This window comes from Vipera ursinii, assembly GCF_947247035.1.
Source record: "Vipera ursinii genome assembly, chromosome: 2".
NCBI classification, from domain to species: Eukaryota; Metazoa; Chordata; class Lepidosauria; order Squamata; family Viperidae; genus Vipera; species Vipera ursinii.
The window spans coordinates 79,509,192-79,530,660 of record NC_139513.1 but is presented as its reverse complement, the minus strand read 5'-3'; the positions used below and the strand labels follow the sequence as shown (position 1 = coordinate 79,530,660).

General features: G+C 37.1%; 1 protein-coding gene across 4 annotated transcripts in view; it reads left to right on the top strand.

The window, feature by feature from the left end:
- The window catches only part of GRIA1 (glutamate ionotropic receptor AMPA type subunit 1), a 256,690-nt gene that overhangs the window by 180,088 nt on the left and 55,133 nt on the right, over positions 1-21,469 (top strand). For 3 of the 4 annotated variants that reach the window (XM_083356155.1, XM_083356152.1, XM_083356153.1), the window contains 4 exons: positions 12,858-13,019; positions 15,883-16,050; positions 16,604-16,708; positions 18,111-18,221. In XM_083356155.1, coding sequence (XP_083212281.1) covers positions 12,858-13,019; positions 15,883-16,050; positions 16,604-16,708; positions 18,111-18,221 — 546 coding nt within the window. The remainder of the gene's footprint in view (positions 1-12,857; positions 13,020-15,882; positions 16,051-16,603; positions 16,709-18,110; positions 18,222-21,469) is intronic. The other variant, XM_083356154.1, reaches the window with a different exon arrangement.

Below are 21,469 nucleotides of genomic sequence, written 5' to 3'. Positions count from 1 at the left end.
TCCTCACTCTTCCAAGGCAATGAGCCCTGGAGAATGTCATCCAGTGGTGTCAGGGGACAGCCCACAATGTCTTGTGCTGTGCTCACTACCCTCTGTAATACTTTCCTGCCCGCAGCTGTCAGACCAGCATACCAAACCACAATACCATACAAGAGGACGCTCTCTATAGTAAACCGGTAAAAGAGGGTCATTAGCCATTGTTCTACCCTGTTCTTCCGCAAGACCCTAAGAAAGTGAAGCCTCTGTTGGGCCTTTCTAGCCACCTGGGTTGTGTTAACTTTCCAGGTCAGATCTTCACAGAGGTAGACTCCCAGAAATTTAAAGGAGGAAACTCTCTCCACACAGTCCTCCCCGATGTAAAGTGGGACAGGTTCCTCCTTTTTTCTCCGGAAGTCTAACACCATCTCTTTCGTCTTGCCGATGTTTAGGTGCAAGTTGTTGTTACTACACCATATGGATAGTATTTGTACCTCCGCCCTATATGCTGTCTCATCCCCACCTGTAATAAGACCCACCACAGTTGTATCATCTGCGAATTTGATTATCACAGTGGATGGGTCAGATGATACACAATCATAAGTGTATAAAGAGTACAGGTAGGGGCTAAGCACACAGCCTTGTGGCGTGCCGGTACAAAGCTTCAGGGGGGTGGACAAAGCAGACCCGACCCTCACTGTTTGTAACCGATCCCTAAGGAAGTCTTGAATCCAATCGCAGATGGCGGGGGAGAATTTCAAGTCAGTCAGCTTCTTGATGAGAATGCTCGGCAAAATGGTGTTGAAAGCCGAGCTGTAGTCAACAAAAAGCATCCTGACATAACTTCCAGGTCTCTCGAGATGACTTGCTACAGAGTGTAAAGCAGTAGCTATGGCATCGTCTGTCTTCCCATAATGTGAATAAGGGCCAAATAATCCAATATGGGCAATTAATAGCATTTACTTTATCCTATAATACTACTTGTTATTTGATTTATCATTTGCCGCCCCACTCCAAAAGACTATTATTGCCTGTGCCTGTCTCTTGTTCAAAAACATTAATTTACAAACTGTAGAAATATTATACAAACCAGGAATAATGTTGTCCATCATTTTCATACCAGAACTGATTATTTGATGTGGAGGATTCCTGAGATAAAGTATATGAACTGAAAAAGTCCTTGCTGCTCGCTGGACTTGGTTGTTTTCTTGCAGACATTTCATTACCCAAACTAGGTAACATCATCAGTACACTGATGATCATCATCATGAGCATTGATGATGTTACCTAGTTTGGCTAATAAAACATCTACAAGAAAACAACCAAGCTGAGAGAATACCAAGGACCCCTCATTTTAACCCTGAACTACAAATATTGTCCTTTATTATTATATAAACTGCAGACCTCAGTGCATTTTAGTGCATGGTGGAAAGACCTTTATTCATAAAGATTTCAGTATGGTAAAAAAAACAGGCCAACTTGAAAACAATATTTTGCAAATTACAGATTTTGTGAAACTGACTTCACATATATTTCATGAGGAAAAGCAACATTGATCAAATGGATTGATATTGAAAATGCAGTGGGAAGATTAGCTGGATAGCTTGCTACAATGGAATGTAATTTTTTTTTCTCTCCATGACTTAATGATCTGAGAAAGCTTTTCAAACTGAAAGCAGCATCAGAATACATCTGTGCTACCACTTATGTTCAATTAATGCTCTTAGTATTTTGTAGCTAGGCCTGCAATTAATATTTTTCCTGAATCAATAGAACAATATTCTGAAAAGATGAGATGATATAGGCTAGAACCACCTTTTTAAAAAAGTATTAACTTCAATTCAGAAAATTAATTAGTACGAAGACTAAAATGTTTATGCACTATACCTATTTTACTAAAATGTTACTCCATAATAAATATTATTATTACAAGTAGTCCTCGGCCTACAACAGTTCATATAGTGACCGTTCAAAGTTACAATGGCACTGAACAAAATGACTTATGACCATTTTTCACACTTACGACTTTTGTAGATCCCCACAATCATGTGATCAAAACTCAGATGCTTGGAAACTGGTTCATACTTATGACTGTTGCTGTGTCCCAGGGTCATGTGATCACCTTTTGCGACCTTCTGACAAGCAAAGTCAATAAGGAAGCCATATTCACTTAATCATGTTACTAACTTGTCACCTGCAGTGACAAACAAGGTTGTAAAATGGGCCAAAATTCACTTAACAAACATCTCACTGAGCAACAGAATTTTTGGACTCAGTTATGGTCGTAAGTCAAGGACTACCTGTATTTGTTAGACAATATATATTATATTATGGACCATGCATGTCAATTTTATCAAACTTTGGAACTTTTGTTAACCAAAATACAGAGTCTTCAAGGATTATAAGAAGACTGGTGATAAGTTCAGCCTGTTTAGCAGGATAGTGGTAGCTTAGGGATTATTTTTAAATAATATATAAAGCCCCAAACTACTTATTATCCTTAAATTAATGCTTAACATTGCAGAACAACAAAGATAAACACCATTGTACCAACTCTGCTATAGAAATAGTTCTTACAGATGATTGACTATAATGCAGGAGAGAGGGATAAAATAAGAGAAACCAGGCTGTCTTTTCCAGATGGTTTTGAGACACAATATGAAAGGACCCTACAGAATCAGTCTTTTAATTCTGGACTGTTCTAGATCACTCTTAGAAGTCCCTTCTGTTGATTCCCCACTAATAAGAAATGCAAGAATTCCCACTGAGGAACAAATAGATTAAAAAAAGAAACACAGTTATTATCTTACATTTCTCATTCCTAATTTAAACGCTAAGTACGGCATGATTCCAAAGAAACTGTAATTGATCCAAATAGAGTCAATTGCCACCAAACCAATTTTAATCTCACCCAAGAATAAATATTCATTCTTGATCATTTATCATCCTGCAGTAATACTTTACATCAATGAGTAGGGAGGAAACTATTGCTCTATTTTTCAGCATTTATTCTGCTTCTTAGTTCCTCATTTTTAGATATCTTGATATATTACAAATTCAAGGGACCTTTAGTATACATCATTTTTATACCTATCTATCTATCTATCTATCTATCTATCTATCTATCTATCTATCTATCTATCTATGAAATTCATCTGAACTACTGACAAGAAACTGCTTTTGATCATTTTTGAGTTCCATCATAGCATTTCCCTCTCTCCCACATAATGTGAGTATCGGTTTAGCTTACAAGATATCATTTGAATCAGCTCATTTTGGTGAAATAATGCAAGGACACATGCCTCATCTAATCTGGCATTAGGCTGAAGGCACACGTGAGAAGAATAATGGGTAGTGAGCAATAGAAAAGAAGAGGAAAATAAATGAGAAAATTAGATGATAACTTGTGAGATGAGCAAAAGAAAAAAATCAGCCATCGGCTTTTCAAACACACAAAAATAACTACAAAAAAATTAATAAATTGAAGACGGAAAAGGAAAATCCATTTCCAATCTCTAACACAGACAAAACAGCAACAATTTCAGGGACTGACATTTAATGTTTTTCTGCACTGCAACTTTCAACTCATCTCCTATGTGTATGCTGGCTGGAGTTGAAGCCTGTTTAAGAAACCTGTTTCCAAATTGGATTGTAATGAAGGTACATGTAAAGTCGCGTGTGTAAAGTCGCATGCTTCACATAGAGACGGACACAGAGCTGGGGTAACGATGAGTTTATTCAGAACAGAACGAACTGGGGAAACAGGGGGACCTGGCGTCTATTTGTACCTGCCCAGGTGGATGGCATCCAATCAGTTCAAACCTGGGCTTCCCGCCAGTGCAGGTGACCAATGGGTTCAAATCCTGGCTTCCCGCCAGGCTGACCATACCTGGGGCTGTCAACAGCTTAAGTCATTAGGCTTATCCCAGTTATCGCCCGGAGCTGTCCAACCCCTCTGCTGATCTGCACCATCAGCCTCCTGCTGTGCTGTCCTTTGTGTATGCTGGGAGGCATACACTGCAGTACAGTTAGCAGAAGTGTCAAAACTGGCTTGTTTGGTCAGCGATAAAACAATAAGTACTTTTAAAAAAGACTGGAAACCTTTTATGGATTTTTGTTGTTTTTGTTGTCATTGAAAATGGGGAGCGGGAAAAAAAATTGTGATTTGCTGATTGAAAAAAGGATTGAACGTGAGTCAGAAGGGATCTTTGTAATGTAATCTTAAAGAGGGATGATAAGCCTGTTTGTAGTTACTGCAAAGAAAATTGGAAGTCATTTCTTCAATTATCTTTTTCTTTTCTAAAAAAAATTCTGTAACTGCATTACTTTTTGCAGTCCTTCCTTTTTGCAGTCCTTCCTTTCTTCTTTTTTCTAACTTTTCTTGTATATTCCTTGTTTAGCTTTTATTTATGTAAAATGAGAGTCCCCTTGAAGGAGAGGTGGGTGACATAAAAATTTAATGAATAAATATAAATAAAACTTTCAGCCAAAATATGAGAGAGATAGAGACAGAAACCAAGGACAAAGGTTGTTTTACAACCAATAAGGAATACAGATATAGATGTACACAGTAATCTGTGGATCCCTGTGTCTGACAAGAGAACTCTCTGTCATGCAGGATACATAGAAAGGAATGGATGCCAGACAAGTTCATTGTTACTCTAAGAATTTGATCCTGCATCCCACTTTGAACAGTGACAATTCTAAACACATTCATAATCAATAACATTGTATCATGGTTTATAAAAACATACTATTTGTGGATCAAAACTCATTCAACAATGTAATAAAGGTTACAACCCAGGAAGATGTACTGTATATTATGAAAAAACAGTTGTGGCAAGTATACAAGAAACACAATGCAACAATGAAGGGTACTGCAACTGCATACATTGACTGCTACACTAAGCAGCCAAGCAAAGGCAGAGTCACACTTGGTATAAGTGTGTAGGAAGCACACAGAACAATATATTCCCCTTAAAAGGAAAGCAAGCACTGATTGCTTTCCTTTCTGTGGACAGATGATTTCACAACAAGCGAAAAAACAATAGTTTTACAGTATCTTCTTTCTGTCACATGGACTGGAATTTGAGACTTAGCAGGTTTCTTGTCAATTTTATCCAGTCTCATAAATGTCCCTGTCTCTGTTCTTCTGCTAAGCCTACTTGGAAACAAAAATAGGGAGGCTTACAGTCACTTAGGCTAGAAGGGAAAACTTGGCACAACCCTCATCAATTTCTTCCAATTAAACTGAAAAACAAACAAAGGAATCTCTAGCATGGGCATCATTACCAAACCTGGTTTTCAAAAATGGTCCATTTTTCATGGCTGGCAAACTCAGTACAAAGCAGCAGCAGCAGCAGCCAAGTGACATGGCAGCATCTGTGTAGGTTGGAATGAAGCCCATCAGGTGGATCAGCAGATGGTGTGCCCTGAAGATGATGCCCTTTCCAAGAAGTGGGCAGCACATCCATGTAGAAACAGAAGCAGAAAATGTGGAGCACCCTTATATATGCTCCAGTTCAGGACTTGCTTGTTCAGGGCAGTCTAAATGGCATGGTGCAAAGACAAAGTGTATGTAGAAATTCCCTGACATACTTCCTGGTATTTTGAAGGACACAATGTAGCTGATCTTGAAAAGATCTCCACATGAGACAGATTACCTGAGTAATGTGTCTTTAGAATACAATGTACTGAACTGGAATAGATAAACCAACTGCCTCAGTGGGCAATACTGGTGGAATAGATTCCTGTCTTGTTCACATGTTCACATTTGTGGGTCATGGAGAAAACTGCCAAAGTTCAAGCAGACATCGTAAGAGCCCAGCCTCATTAATCGAGGCAAGCACTAAACTCCCTTTTTATGACCCTGTGGTCCTTTAACTCAGAGCAGAGTCAGGATGACTGGATGAAGCTGTGTGTTTACTGGCCGAATGCTCTTCCGGATGCCTACATGGAGTTTGCAGCAGATTTTTTTTTTCTTTGAGCCCTAAAAGAGAAACATCTGCTGCTACCTAGGATTGAATTCTCAACCTTTGAAGTGGGAGGCGAGCATTTTCATCACTAAATAAATACAATAAATAAATAAACCTTTATTGTCAAAGTACAACATGTGTACATTGAGATTAACTGAGCCTCCTTCCCCCCCCCTGCTCTCTCCCCCCAACACACAGTGACAACAAACCCTCCATCCCACCACACCATGTGAACCAACTACACCACACACCGGCCTCCCAAGTCAATTCTGCATAAGATTATGTCCCATTTAAAAGCCTAACAGCCCACGGATAAAAGCTATTTTTCAGCCTGTCGGTACGGCTAGGCCACCATGACACTAATTGAGGCAAACACTAACAGATAAAAATATAATAAGTGACATTGTTTGGTTTGTTTTATTTTCTACCTTGCTAAACATTTTCATGGATTGCAGTCTGGGAAAAAGAAGTGCCTTTGGAACCTATTTTCCAGTAGTACTTCTCCATCAATTTTTTTTTAAAAAAAAAAACATCAGTTTTAGTTAGAATAGAATAGAGTAGAGCTGGAAGGGACCTTAGAGGTCTTCTAGTCCAGCCCCCTGCTCAAGCAGGAGAACCTATACCATCTCAGACAGGTGATTGTCCAGTTTCTTCTTAAAAATCTCCAGTGATGGAGCGCCCACAATTTATGGAGGCAAGCTGTTGCACTGGTTAATTGTCCTCACTGTTAGGAAGTTTCTCCTTAATTCCAGGTTGCTTCTCTCTTTGATCTCTCTCTTCCTTGTAGCAGCCTCTCAAATACTGGAATACTAATATCATGTCTCCCTTATTTCTTCCTTTCTTTAGACTAGCCAAGCCCAAGTCCCACAGCCGTTCTTCATATGTTTTAGTCTCCAGGCCTTTAATCATCTTAGTTGCTCTTCTCTGAATTTTTTCCAAGCTCTCAACATCTTTTTTGTGATATGGTGACCAAAATTGGCTGCAGTATTCCAGGTGTGGTTTTACTAGGGTTTTCTAAAGCAGTTTAATTTGATTTTTCTTCTATTGAGACTATACTATTATCCCTCTATCTTTAAGTTTTTGTATGAGTAAATTAAAGTTACTCATTACATGGCATGGGTCCGGAATACCTCGGGGACCACCTGCTGCTGGCGTCGACTCCCCTCCGCCCCGTGCGTTCCCACAGAGAGGGCCTCCTCAGGGTGCCTCCAGTCAGAGAATGTCGGCTGGTGGCCCCCAGAGGGAGGGCCTTCTCTGTGGGCGCTCCGGCTTTGTGGAATCAACTGCCGGTTGAGCTCCGGATGGCACCGGATCTCCGCTCCTTCCGGCGCGGGTTAAAGACCCATTTATTTGAACAAGCTGGCCTGGCCTGATGGGGAATTACTTAGGGTTTTAATATTTATATATATATTTTATTGTTTTTATGGTGGGCAATAATTTAATTCTTTTTTAACTTTTGTATTTTTGTAGTTTTATGATATGCCCTGTTCACCGCCCTGAGTCCTTCGGGAGAAGGGCGGTATAAAAATTTAATTAATATATAATATATAATATAAAAAAAGTTAAATCATTTCATAAATAGTGAAAGAGAACAGAGTACAATATTTCAAGTGGAAAGATAGATTTCTAACTATGTATATTTTAAATATATCTTTCCAACTTCACCTATTCAGCATTGCCCAGGGAATCTGACTCTGCTCTGCTGAGTTAATACTACCAGATTGTATTAACTGCTTGCTTTTTGTTTTTAAATTTAATGGCCCACTTTTGAAGCTGTAGGGGAGTTTTAATGCTAATGGAACATATTTGCAATTGCTATTGCCTAGTTTTGCCACCTAGCTGGTTTTATGACTGGTTTATTTATTTATTTTTTAAAGCTAGCTTGCATGTTATCCAGTGGGCGGTTTCACATTTTTTTAATTCCAATTTACAGCCCATTCTGTCCCTTGGGCTCCAGTTGATTAGGAATCATATTAGCAAAAAAAGAAAAAAAAATCCTTACCTTTAAGGCAAACAATTAATAGACCTAGAATGAATAAAAGGGGTCAAACAAAACAAATCAGAAAACATTTAATCGTGCTATTTATAAATAGACTATCCTAGAATCTAAGAAGCTGTCCCTTTACACTCACTCTTCTTTGTACCTGTTATTTGCTATTTTTCTCCTGCACACAGCAGTGAATTCTCACTCACATCCTGGGAAAAAGGATGGGAGTAGTTCAGTTTCTAATCTAGGCTAGGCAATGATAATGTAAAAAAACAATTTTATTCAAATTTAGCAAATTAGAATGACCTGTATGCTCCTGAACATATTTGATTTGCATATGAGTTAACAAACATGCTAGAAAGTCATAATTAATTATACATTCTCTTTATGTCTAAGCTGGGCATAGTTTAGGGTTTAACTCATAGTTTCTAAATAAGTCATAATGTAGAAACTCACCATCAAACATTACCTTTTTTCCTAGCATTTTTTGGTTGGCATTAGCTATAGTTTACTAACTTTTGGCTTGATTTTTCACTTGTGTGAGTGAAATGTAATTTAGCATCTTGTCAAGTACAGTTGGCTTGTGTATGAAACTAAAAGAATGACCTGCCAAATTTGCGTAGCTTAGGGCTAAACTAGATACGATTTTAAATGAATGCCTTTAACATTCACATTGTTGCAAATATGGTTGGGATATCTATTATTATCTGCTATCTACTTTCTTCTTCTATGCCAGTATCTAAATGTGCTATTCTCCCAATGGATGCTGCATTCTAAAAGCAAAAACACAGTTAATGTCACATCTAGATTAGCAGTAAATTGAAAGGTTAAAACACCTTGATATTGGGAATTCTGGGAGTTGAAGTCCACGGATCTTAAAGTTGCCAGAACTCTGGTCTGGTTTACCTTTGCAACCTTTTCCAATTGAATGATGTTATAAATGGCTATTTTTTAGGGATGCTAACATGGCTTTATATCCCTAACCAATGTAGCTTGTGGTGCCATCTGAGATTCCTTCCTTCCAACATTATGATATATTTTTTTCATTCTAGGACAATTATCTATCGAGCTGTGAATTGGAGCTCTGAATCTATTGTAATCCATCCCAAAAAAAGAGGGAAAATAAAATTGCACAAACAAATCAGTATATTCGGGTGAGAACTTAAAGCCCAGTGTTGCAACAGTTCTATATGGACCACAAGTTTTGGGAAGCCGTGGGGGTGTAGTTTTTCTGTGGCCCTTAACTAGGGAAGGTCCCTTCTGAAACATTTTCCATGCCTTTTCTCTTTCTGTGGACTATCTTTCATATAATGGTTGTCCAATCTGCATCTCTTTCTACTGTCTCCCAAGGTTATTTCCACAACACCCCCTTATACCATAGCTCTTCCTTGAAATGTGTCTGAAAATTCAGAAATTCCACTTAGTCTAAAATAGTGCGGCTGGATTGATATCAGGACTGATTATAGTGAATAGTTTTCTGCTTCTGAAAGCAATTCCATGAGTCATTATTTTTATTTCCAAAAGCAAGTCAAGGTGCTGAGGTTTACTTTACAGTCTTATAATATTCATGATCTGAATATCTGAAATAAAACACTCTATTACAGCAATGCAAGCCATTCAGAAAGTTGGTTTGTGAAGTGCATTGTGAAGTCCACTGCTCAGAGCATCAAAGCAGGTGGATCATGTTGAAGCCCTCTTTTTATGCTCTGAGAGTACAGAGAACCAGGCAATGGTCTCCAATATACACACAAGTTCAGAAAAGTTGAGAAAGAGACTTGAAGAGATACAGCTGCCTCAACACTATAAACAATAGTTTCAGAAAGGCATTTCTAAACACTGGTCTGTTCAGTTGAGCACACTTTTAATATGGGGATTACTAGATATGTTGGATTTACAGTATAACTGCTATTATCCTGGTTTGAATGATCAAATCTGCTTGGGCATTTTAGTTTCAGTTTTACCAGAGACCACTATATGAGGGAAAGTGAGCTTAATCTGTACGTCAACATATGCACAAAACATAAAAGTTTTATAAAACTTTTGTTTCATGATCTCTAATTTGAGGAAACATGTCCATTCTTTTATCAGTTGACTGAAGGCATGAGAGTTAAGTTTGGATGGATATTCCTGGGTAATATTCCTTTTGAAGGGCGTCTATTGAGTAATTCCCAGCAATACTTTTTTTTTTCATTATTCAAGCAGCTGTAAGGAAAATGTGCTCTGGCTAATGGGCCTGTTTTCCTTTTCACATTGAAATTCAAGTCACCTTCTCACTTTTTCCTTTTTCTTTGGCAGTAAAGGCCTGAAACATATTCAACTCGACCCTTGTTAAAAGATAGCTTAGATTGGGTTTGAGTTCTGTTCAAAACAGTATAAATAATTCAGAGTGTCTCAAAACTCTGTGTGGCTCCATTAGTTCATGAATCAACAGAAATGTGAATATCTTTCGGTTTAAATGCCTGGTATATTTGCTGGTTCTCTCCTCTTTCCTCTTTCCAATTTACTTCTGAAGCTAATTACTAAAACCAGGGTTGCTACTCCTCAGGGATGAAAACTGATGTTCTCGCTCTGTCTTGGCTCCATTGGCTTTATACACTTGGAACACACAAATTGTTGTGGAACATGTCAGTAAAAGCACTATATAGAACAGATGCCTCTACACAGTGAGCCATGTCACATTTGTTCTATTTTTCTCCACAACCAGTTTTGTACCTCTGCCTCATTTCAAAAGTTGAAAAACCCAAAGCACTGGCTTTAGAATTAGTTATATGCCAATCAGCCTAAATCAAATCTAAATCTATTCAACAATTTTTATTTATTTATATAAATAAAATTTTATATTGCTGCCTACTTACTCACAGTGACTCAAGGCACCTTACAAGAAATAGAAACACAATATGAAAGAAATAAAAATGATTAAAAGAATAATAAAATAATAACCCTTAACCCCCCCGCACACACATACACTAGAGACAACATACACTCATACCAGCTATTTAATGGGCTACATCCTGCTCTGGGTTCCCAGGCCCACTGGCAGAACCTGAAAGAGTGTCAGAGTTGGGGTCAGTCTAATTTCTGGAGGGATTATGTTTCAGAGCGAGGGAGCCACCATGGAGAAGGCCTTTCTTCTGGGTCCCGCCAGATGTAACTCCTTAGGAGAAAGGACCCACAACATTCCTTGCCTCCCCAGTCAGGTTGATATGAGCAGCAGGAGACAGTCCCTCAGATAACCTAGTCCCAAGCCATGAAGGTGACAACCAGCACCTTGAATTGTACCCAGAAGCAAATCGGCAACCAATGCAGCTCCTGCACATGTGCACCTGAGATCTGCACACAACCATGTGGGCTGCTGCATTTTGCACCAACTGGAGCTTCCAGATGCTTTTCAAGGGCAGCCCCAAGTAGAGCGTATTGTAATAGTCAAGGTGGGAGGTAATTAGGACATGAGAGACCATGAGTAGGAAAGGTTGGTCCAGGAAAGAGTGTAACTTGTGCACAACCTGCAGTTGTACAAAGGCTCATGTGGCCACGACTGCCACCCCTAGATTACACGCTGAGTCTACTTGGGGCAATGTCATCCCATCCAAGACCTAAGGTGACAATTCTCCATGGATCAAAGAACCCCAGATCCAGAGCCACTCAAGTCTTACCAGGGTTCAGTTTCAACTGATTGCTCCCCGTCCAGCCCCTAACATCCTCCAGGCACCACATCACTTAGCTCACCACAGGCTGAGACATACAGCTGAGTATCATCAGCATATTGATGATATCTCAGTCCATGGTGATGGATGATCTCACCCAATAACTTCAGATAGAGGTGTAATTGGAGCAGAAAAAGTACGGAAGCCTGCTGGACCCCGCAGAGCAGTGGGCAAGGATCTCTTGCCTTGTATTAACACCAACTGAAAGCAGCCACAGAGGAAGGAAGTGAACCAGGATATCATAAAGCCCCTCTCTCCCAACTCCCAAAGCCTCTCCAGGAGGGTACCGTGGTCGATAGTATCAAAAGCCACTGAGAGATCAAGCAGAATTGGCCTACTCTCACAGGTTGCAATTGCTTATGTAACCATCCCAATTTATATATCCTCCCATATACACCTTAGTGAGTACTTTTTCCTAATTTATTTCTTTTTTCTAAACATATGAAGGGAAATTATACTGTATTGCAGAAGATTCTGTTTGGACAATTCACATTATTTTGCTTGGGCAAAGAACAATGGAGTTTTTTATTTTGCTCCTTATATTTATGGTTAGTAAAATAGGCATTTTCCTCATCCATGTCATTTTCATAGACTCCCATTCTCTTATTTGCTTCTTACCCTTTTCTTTATTAGTCTGCAGTTATTTTGAAAACTCCTCTGGAAAGTTATGTATTTAAAATGGCTAAAATCATTGTAAAAAATTATGAATGAGCAAAGAATTTTCCATAGTACTTGGGGGTACTTTTGAAGGATAACATTCTGGTCTGGGATATTTAGATCATTGCATTTTTCATCAGTATTTGTAAAGGTTGAATTATAATTATAATTCAATAATTATATTATTAGAGCCTTGGTGGAGCAGTGGGCTAATGCCTCCTTAAGTACCAGCTGCCTGCAATTAGTGCAGGTTCGCATCCCACCAGGCTCAAGGTTGACTCAGCCTTCCATCCTTCCGAGGTAGGTAAAATGAGGACCCAGATTGTTGGGGGCAATTAAGCTGACTTTGTAATAATGCCGCTTGGGGTGTGTGTGAAAGCCCTAATAAGCAGGCATATACATAGAATGAAGACTACTGCTAAGCTTGTAAGCCGCCCTGAGTCTTCGGAGAAGGGCGGGATATAAATGGAATTAAAATAAATAAATAAAATAAAACTTTGCTGCTTATGTTAATATGTATTCTTTCATCTCTCCTGTTGCTTTTTTATTTATACTTAGGGCTTTATGGATATTGACCTGGTAAAATTCAAAGAAAGTGGAGCAAATGTGACTGGATTCCAGTTGGTGAATTACACAGACACCATCCCAGCCAGGATCATGCAACAGTGGAAGAACAATGATGCCAGGGAACAACCTCGAGTGGACTGGAAGAGGCCAAAGGCAAGTGGTACTGAAAACCATTTGTTTGAGGAGGTGTTTATGCCATTTTCATGTTCCCTGTGTCAGATTAGGATTTGGGCCGCTTTTTTCCCCCATAGCAAACCACAGTGAAGCTGGTTTCAGAGAAGTTAAATAGTACAAAAAATGTTTTCTTTTGCTGATCAAGGGAGGACATTTGAAATGAAGAAATCTTCATTTTGCAGCACACAAACACACATACACACTTTGCGTAAGATGGTTGGTCACACAGCCAGGTTTTTTTATTATTACAGACTGGATTTGGTATTTTTATCTACCCATCGAGTCCTTTCCAAGGACCTGGGATAGGCAGATGTTAAACGTATAGTAACAAGATATATGCTGTTCCGAGTAAAGCTGCCTTTTGCAATTGATTGATGCTGATGGTGTTCAAGTGGTGTTCCATACATTTTTGCATTTTACCCAAGGGACCAATAGCTATTTATTAATATAATTATATTACATTATAGTATAATATAAAGTTATATTATTTATGTTTATATTACATCTAAGTAACATTATGAATATTTCAGTCCGTAGGACCTCAAAATGCATGCAAATGAAATTAATAAATTCTCAGGGTGCCGGCGGTAAAAGATTGCTGGCGGATAACACCCAGGGGGAGGGCCTTCTCTGTGGGTGCGCCTGCCCTCTGGAACCAGCTGCCCGTGGAGCTTAGGACCGCCCCTGACCTTCGTTCATTCCGCCGGGACCTGAAGACCTGGCTCTTTGAGCTCTCCGGCCCAGGCTGAGAATTTTTAACTGAGGTTTTTAGTTAAGGGATAATTTAATCTGTTTTAATTGTTTTTTAACTTTTGTATTTTGTACTGTTTGATTTTAAATACCCTGTAAACCGCCCTGAGTCCTTCGGGAAAGGGCGGTATATAAATTTAATAAAATTAAATTACATTTATTGTATGTGCTGCCACTCTCACCAAAGACAACAATAAACAGTTGTTTGTTCAAGAAACAAAATGCAAAAGAATATAGCAATGAGTTCCTCCTTAATAATGGGTTAACACTGTATGAACACTACCATATCCGTAACTATCCCCACTTAGTTTCTCCAGATGTGCTTAACTTACAGAATATCCAGACAGAATGCCCATATAATGTTGGGGATATCATACTCTTGGGGAATTCTCACAGTCAGAGTGCAACACATCTATGGAAAATTAAGGAAAATTACCTGCAACTTTTTCTCTAACATTCAGTGTTAGTGCTCAGAGAGAATATATCCTAGTTCTTTTGGGTTGTTTGGAAGCAATATCGCATGTAAGTAGGATTTCAGTCTTTTAGTAACTTAGATGTATTAATTAGCATTGGGATAACTAAAGGAAATTTCATGCCTTGTTCTTCTGTTTGGGGGACTCTGCAGCAAATTATTTAATAAGTTGGGTGCTGAATTATTGCCTTGCACTGAACTGAATGAAAGTATGGTGCTATGGAAGCTTTTGAACAAATAATTTTTAAAACAGTGTTCATCCTCAGAACATAGTGTAGATGTCATAGAAAGATACTCTGTTCCTCACCTTCTCATAGATCCTTCATTGTGAAAAACTAAGTTCTTTTTCTCACTTTACTGGGACAATATTTTAAAGATTGATAAGTTATAGAGTAGACTGAATATAGTAGGGAAGGGGAGGGGGGTTCTGGAGTTTTCATACTAAGGCAAATAGGTTTTTTTTTAAAAGATAACCTGCACACCCAGAAACTCACATTGTCATGAGGCAAATCTTGAACAGAGTTAGATAGAGTTCAAGGCTTTAATGTCCTATATATAATTTTCTAAAGCCTGAAGCAGCAAATCCTACAAATATTACAGGGTATTGGATCCATATTTATACTGTACCCACTTAAATTAAGGTAAAGGTAAAGGTTCCCCCACACATGCGTGCTAGTCGTTTCCGACTCTAGGGGCCGGTGCTCATCTCCGTTTCATAGCCGAAGAGCCAGCGCTTGTCCGAGGACGTCTCCGTGGTCATGTGGCTGGCATGACTAGCATGGAATGCTGTTACCTTCCCACCATAGTGGTCCCTATTTTTCTACTTGCATTTTTACGTGCTTTCGAACTACTAGGTGGGCAGAAGCTGGGACGAGTAACAGGCGCTCACTCTGCTAAGCGGCACTCGGGATTCGACCCGCCAAACTGCCGACCTTCCGATCGACAAGTTCAGCGTCCTAACCCACTGAGCCACCGCATCCCTTCCCACTTAAATTAGACCAACGGAAATCCAGTTATCGTTATTATTCTAGATATCTTGCGTTTTCATCAAACAAAAAATGACTCTCAAGGTAGAACAGATTAATTAAAACACGGCTGAAAGCAAAATTAGCATATTAACTAGGCTGTACTTTGGAGTGTGCAGGAGTGCAAACTACTTAAAGCAGCTGCAGCTTTTCCCAGGAAATTATCATTGTCATCAATGAAATGAACCTACAGAAGAGCATGCAAGTTACCGTTCAGCTACATCTAGCAAAATTCTATATGGCTCCTCATGGCTTGTCAATTCCAGCCAAATTGGTATTTTAGCTCAGATTACTTTGAGAATTGCAGCAAACAGTGCAAAATAAGTAGATTCTACAAGTGGGATAGATGCTAGAAATAGCAGTCACAACTTCAGTTCAAAAACCTGCAAAATCATGCTGCTTTTTTGCTTTTGAAGTGCCAATATTACTTAACATAATTACTTTTGTGACCCATTAAGTTCAAATTGATATTAACCAAATAGCAATTTGGGGTGGCTGGATCCTGGAATTTGAAGATTCCTGTCTTGGAAGAAGGAACAGGCATTTCCCAAATCAAGCCTAATAGCCAGCATGCTTATTTTTATCTATTTTCTAGTACACATCTGCTCTTACATATGATGGGGTCCGGGTAATGGCAGAAGCTTTTCAGAGTCTCAGGAAACAACGGATCGATATTTCCCGTCGTGGGAATGCTGGGGATTGCCTGGCAAATCCAGCTGTTCCTTGGGGACAAGGGATTGACATCCAGAGAGCTCTACAACAGGTTAGAAAATAAAACAAAATTTAAGCCTGGACAGATTATAGCATTGTTATAATGTGAATTGCTATTCATTATTCATAATTTCATGGATTGTAAATCTGAATCATGCTGTCCTATGAACAAGGATGATCACTGAATATTTATACTGAAATTGAATTTCTAAAGTAGTCTTGAAAAGTCACCTTATTTAGGAAAAGAAATCTGAATGTGATCATTTGGGGGAAAATGTCTCTTTCTTTTAATTATGGATCCTGAACTCATGAAGCTTGAGTTAAAATGTTTCAGCAACCTAAAATAAGATTGCAGTGGAGAATTCATTATGCTTTCTTTTTTTATAAGTGGATGCTGGCTGTATCAAAGATGCAGAAATAACATTACACAATTCTTCCTCAATTATACTGTATCAGATTGGTGATGTGCAGCATGTTTCAATGCTTCTTGTAGATAAAAGCTAGGTTGTTAGAAGTAAGTTAGGTTGTCCCTTAATTTACTATTTTTCATTGTACGGGGGGAAAATGTAACAACTGTCGTCTTTTACCTGCTCCTCTTTTTATAGGTGCGATTTGAAGGACTGACAGGGACTGTCCAGTTTAACGAGAAAGGACATCGAACAAATTACACCCTTCATGTTATTGAAATGAAACACGATGGGATCAGAAAGGTAAAGGTGTTTAGCTCAGGAATGGAACTTTGTTTCTGAAAACATTGATTCTCTGGTGCAACTTTTGCCATGCAGGGGTAGGCAACCTTGGCTCTTTTATGACTCATGGACTTAAACTCCCAGAATTCCTGAGTCAGCTGACTCAGGAATTCAGGGAGTTGAAGTCCATGAGTCATGAAAGAGCCAAGGTTGCCTACCCCTAAAGCATTTGTATAAATAAGGCATAAAATGGATTTCTTTCTGGCAACTATTTTTGTATAATAGGATTGTAAAAAAAAAATTCATGAATTTCTATAGAAGTAAATTTTGGATCTCTTCAAGTTTTAGAAAACGCTGTGTGCAGATTCTTCACAGAATGGTTTGTTTTCTTCTCTGACACTCCCTGGAATCACCATATCATGAGGTTTCAGGAAATTTAGGTGAGAGAAAAAGCCGCTTTGTGAAGAATCAAAACTAATCTAATTTTATTACTGCAACTGGACATGAACTTTGTGCAGTGTGCTTCTGTAAGCAAACCAGTCTTCTTTAAGATTAAATGAAGCTGAAAAAGATGTCTGAGCCTCTTTCAATATTTTTTAAAAGTAAATCTAGTCCCTACCCAATTTCATCCTCTTTGGTAGGTATTTCTACAGAAATCTTTAGGAAAAGATTCTGGAACGAAAAACAAAAGAATAGAACACAATGAATTTTAAGACTTGCCCATCTCTATTGCTTTTTTAAATTAATAATTATCTCCTATTTATTCTTGTTGTGGTATATTTTAATTCTGCAAATCCAAAATTCATCCATCCATATTCTTTTAATATTTAATATGAATTTAAATATAACATTTTCTCTCAAAGCATTTTAAAAAGTAGATGTATTAATCTGTTAAGAACTGTGACTTGACATCCAGAAAATTGAAATGTGATAACTTCTAACTGATCCAATAATCAGAAAACTGCAGATCAGAACTTTTCATACAAGTATTAACAATAGATTAATTCCTAGATGATTTCCTATTGCCAGTAAAACTCATCTACTCAGAATTAAAAAGATACAGAGTCATTGAAAGTTTAAAATTTTAAGGACAATTTGTGCATGCTGATATGCAAAAGGGTGAAAATATGATCAGGTCTATCTCAGAAAATAATAATAATATAAAATATTAATATATACTTTCATTAGCCTAATGTACACTTAAATACATACAAAGTACTTTATATTTTCCTTTGTTTTCAAGATGTCTGGACAAAATCAATAATGCCACAAATTTTGAAATGTAAATAAATATTGTTGTCTGAAAAGTAGTGGATTGATTTCTCACACTGTTTACCATAAAGTTTTCTCACAAATATGGAATCTCGGATACAGAACATTCATTTTTGCCAAAGTTGTACCATATTCTGTTGATCATTTTTAGATTGGTTATTGGAACGAAGATGAAAAATTTGTTCCAACCATCACAGATCAGCAAGGTGCAAATGAAACAACAACTCTGCAGAATAGGACCTATATTGTTACAACTATTCTTGTAAGTATTCTGATACTGAGACCTTTATTTTGTACAATTTCAGAAGCAAAATATTTAAAGCAACAGCATTTTATTACTTGCCACATACTTGCAATTATCAAGCTTTTTATGATGGGAATGAAACTGGATAGCTCATCAGATATTCGTCTAGTACAGTTTTTCTCAATCATGGCAGCTTAAAGATATGTGGACTTCAGTTCCCAGAATTCTCCAGCCAGCATGGAAGTTAAAGTGATTTAGAATTAAAAAGTTGGACTGGAACTGGGGAGATCTAGTCCACCCTTTCAAGGAAAATTTGATGGTTTTGAATCCAGATTCTCCCCTTTGATACTTCCTTTGATACTTATAGGAATAACAAGAAAGTTTCCCTATCAAACTCCAGAGAGAAAAAGTTGGATATAGAGCTAATAAATAAACAAGTTTCAATAATAAGTTGCTGAAAAAAATGGACATTGTAAAAACTGTATCTTTCCTTACCCTTGCAATGTATTTCATTAACATGTTTGTTATCTTTTTTTTTTCTTTTTATTGCTTTACTCATTATTTTTAATGGGGAGAACTTGTCCTGAGAATATACTATGTTTAAAAATGGAGAAATAAAAGTATATTTTTTAAATTTAAAAAGTTCCTAAATTTAGAGAACAAATTTGGTTTGCAATAATACATTCCCCAATTCAACATTTTCAAGAAGCCAGTTAAACATCTGATGGGACAGAAGTAAAATGAAATTTGTTCAGCCTTAAAAGCTTGGAAAAGAAGCTTGATCATCTATCATGCTATTATTCTGTAATTATCTGAGATTCCTCGTAAACATCCCATAAACAAATGTTTTATACACGATTGGCTAGAAATTCAACTGTCTTCAAATATTCAGATATTTGAATAATATGACATTTGGATAAGACAGCCACGGATATTTCTGACAGCACCTGTTGTGATTCCTGAGGCTAAAAAAAATGCGATGTGATTAAAGCTGGACATCAGACTTCTATTTCAGTTAAATTTGGCAGTTAACAAATAAATTAGGTTATTATTTTCTGAAAAAATCCTGTGACTTCTCTGAATGACATTTTATATCTGCAAATATGACCAGTAATGACATTTTATGGTAAAATAAATGCCTCTTTCGGGAGGTTTTCCAAGTAGAAGCAGGTTAAGAAATCATGTGGTTTAGAACTCCTTTTCAGTTTCTCCATTAATTGTGTAATCCAGAGTGTGCCTAAAAATAATTTTCCTTCAATCCTAGGCAATAAATTTCTCCTCAATCTTTTCTGTGCTGATGATGCAATTATTCTTTTTACAAGTTTAAGGTGTAATTCCCAAGGGCTTACTATCAAGGGATGTTAAAGAAAACCTGGCCATCTACTCTAAAACAAAAGGAGTTTATTTAATAAAAAAGCATGCAAATTATAATCATAAGTGAGTGATTAGAAGTATCAGTAAAGGCTTCAAAAAGTTCTAAAAGTTACTTTTCATTTATAATTGTAAGAAATAAATTAAAGGTATCTTGGGCTGGCAGTAATCAGGGCATGGAGACTCCATTTCTGTTGCCCTGTCAATCTCTTGCTATATCCATGTAGTCATTACATAGTTCAAAAGAATATAGGCATTCAAAAATAATCAACAGTTTGTGAATAAATATATATTAATAGAAAATACAGCAAATCTATTATACTTTGAATCCAAAACAGTTCAATTAACTAAATTGTTTTGAATCTAAAACAGTTCAATTAATTAAAGGTGTTACTTATTACAAAAAGACCCAGATGGCACCAAGTAAAAATGACCACAAGTACTGATATTAATTAAAAGATATGCATAATGTATATTTCAAACTCCAAACTCCCTTCTTTAATTGACAGTTGCATCTTTTTCAAAGGTATCTTCTGAATTGAAGAATCCCAAAGAAATTTATAGAACAGCATACCAAGTTTTTGAAAATGTTTTCCAGATAAGGATCCATGCAAAAAAAAAAATCTTGAGAATTTGATTGCCTTTGCTCAAATTGCAGGATATTCTATTACCAATATAAATTGGAAATTATTTTTGTAGATAAAATTGTGTTTATTCATGCATTGTGATTATCATGTTCATATAGATACTGAATTTATCAATTATTTAGATAATCTTACTCCAAACAACATTTATCAAACTCTTAGTGTTGATCCTAGCTTAAAAGTTTAATTTTAATAACTCCCATCTGCCAAAGAACAGAGAAGTTTCTTTATATATCTTACTTGTATTTAGTGTTACGGTTTGAGAAATGTTGTTTGGAGTCAGAATATCTAAATAATTGATAAGTTCAGTCTCTATATGAAAATGATAATCACTTAATGCATGAATAAACAAAATTTTATCTACAGAAATCATTTTCAATTTACATTGGTTAATAGAATATCCTGCAATTTGAGCAAAGCCATTAATCAAATGCAGCGAAGCTAGAATTAAAGTACTGTACAAGACTCAGAGATAAACAATAAAATATCATCAACAGAGAATACCAATTGATATTCTAATTAATTATACAAAAATCACAGAGAGCATAATTTTGTCTAATAGCACAAGCTAGGAGCTCTAAACAAAGATCCAAAGGTAAAGTGTACATGTCAAGTAATTTTAGAGGATTCAAAGTTTTCAAAATACTATTTAGCATCACTTTACTGAGGGTCTTATAAAGACTCTGAACTCATTTTAAAAATTCTATAAGCAATTCACATGCATGAGAACCGCACATAAATTTGCTGAGACTGAAAAACACTATTTTAATAGACTTGCCAATTTTTGCTTTCTTGTTTTCCATTGCTTTGTTTTCTGTTGCTTACAGCTGATGCTCTAAGAGGGCTAGGGGTTTCACTCTTATCCATAAATATACTTATGAATTGCTAAGTCGTAGAATAATTTTCCATAGACTCCTAAGCTGTTTGATTAATTAATATTTAATTTTATTTTGCTTTGTTGTTTATTATGCTTGTTGAGTGAGCTGTATCTTGGACTATTGGTTTAAGTGATAATTAATTGAAGTAATAATATGGCTGAGCTTGATAAACTGGTTGCCTTTGCATGATAATGCACTCATGGAATCTATTTTATGGAACTCAATGATGATGGTGTTGGTGATAATGGCAATGATGGAGCTCCAGACACCAGCAGTCTCTCCCTTCCTAAACTATTCATATATTTTATTGAGAACATATCACTTTTGTCATAATAATGTTTTTGAACAGAACCATCAATGTGCATAGGCACAA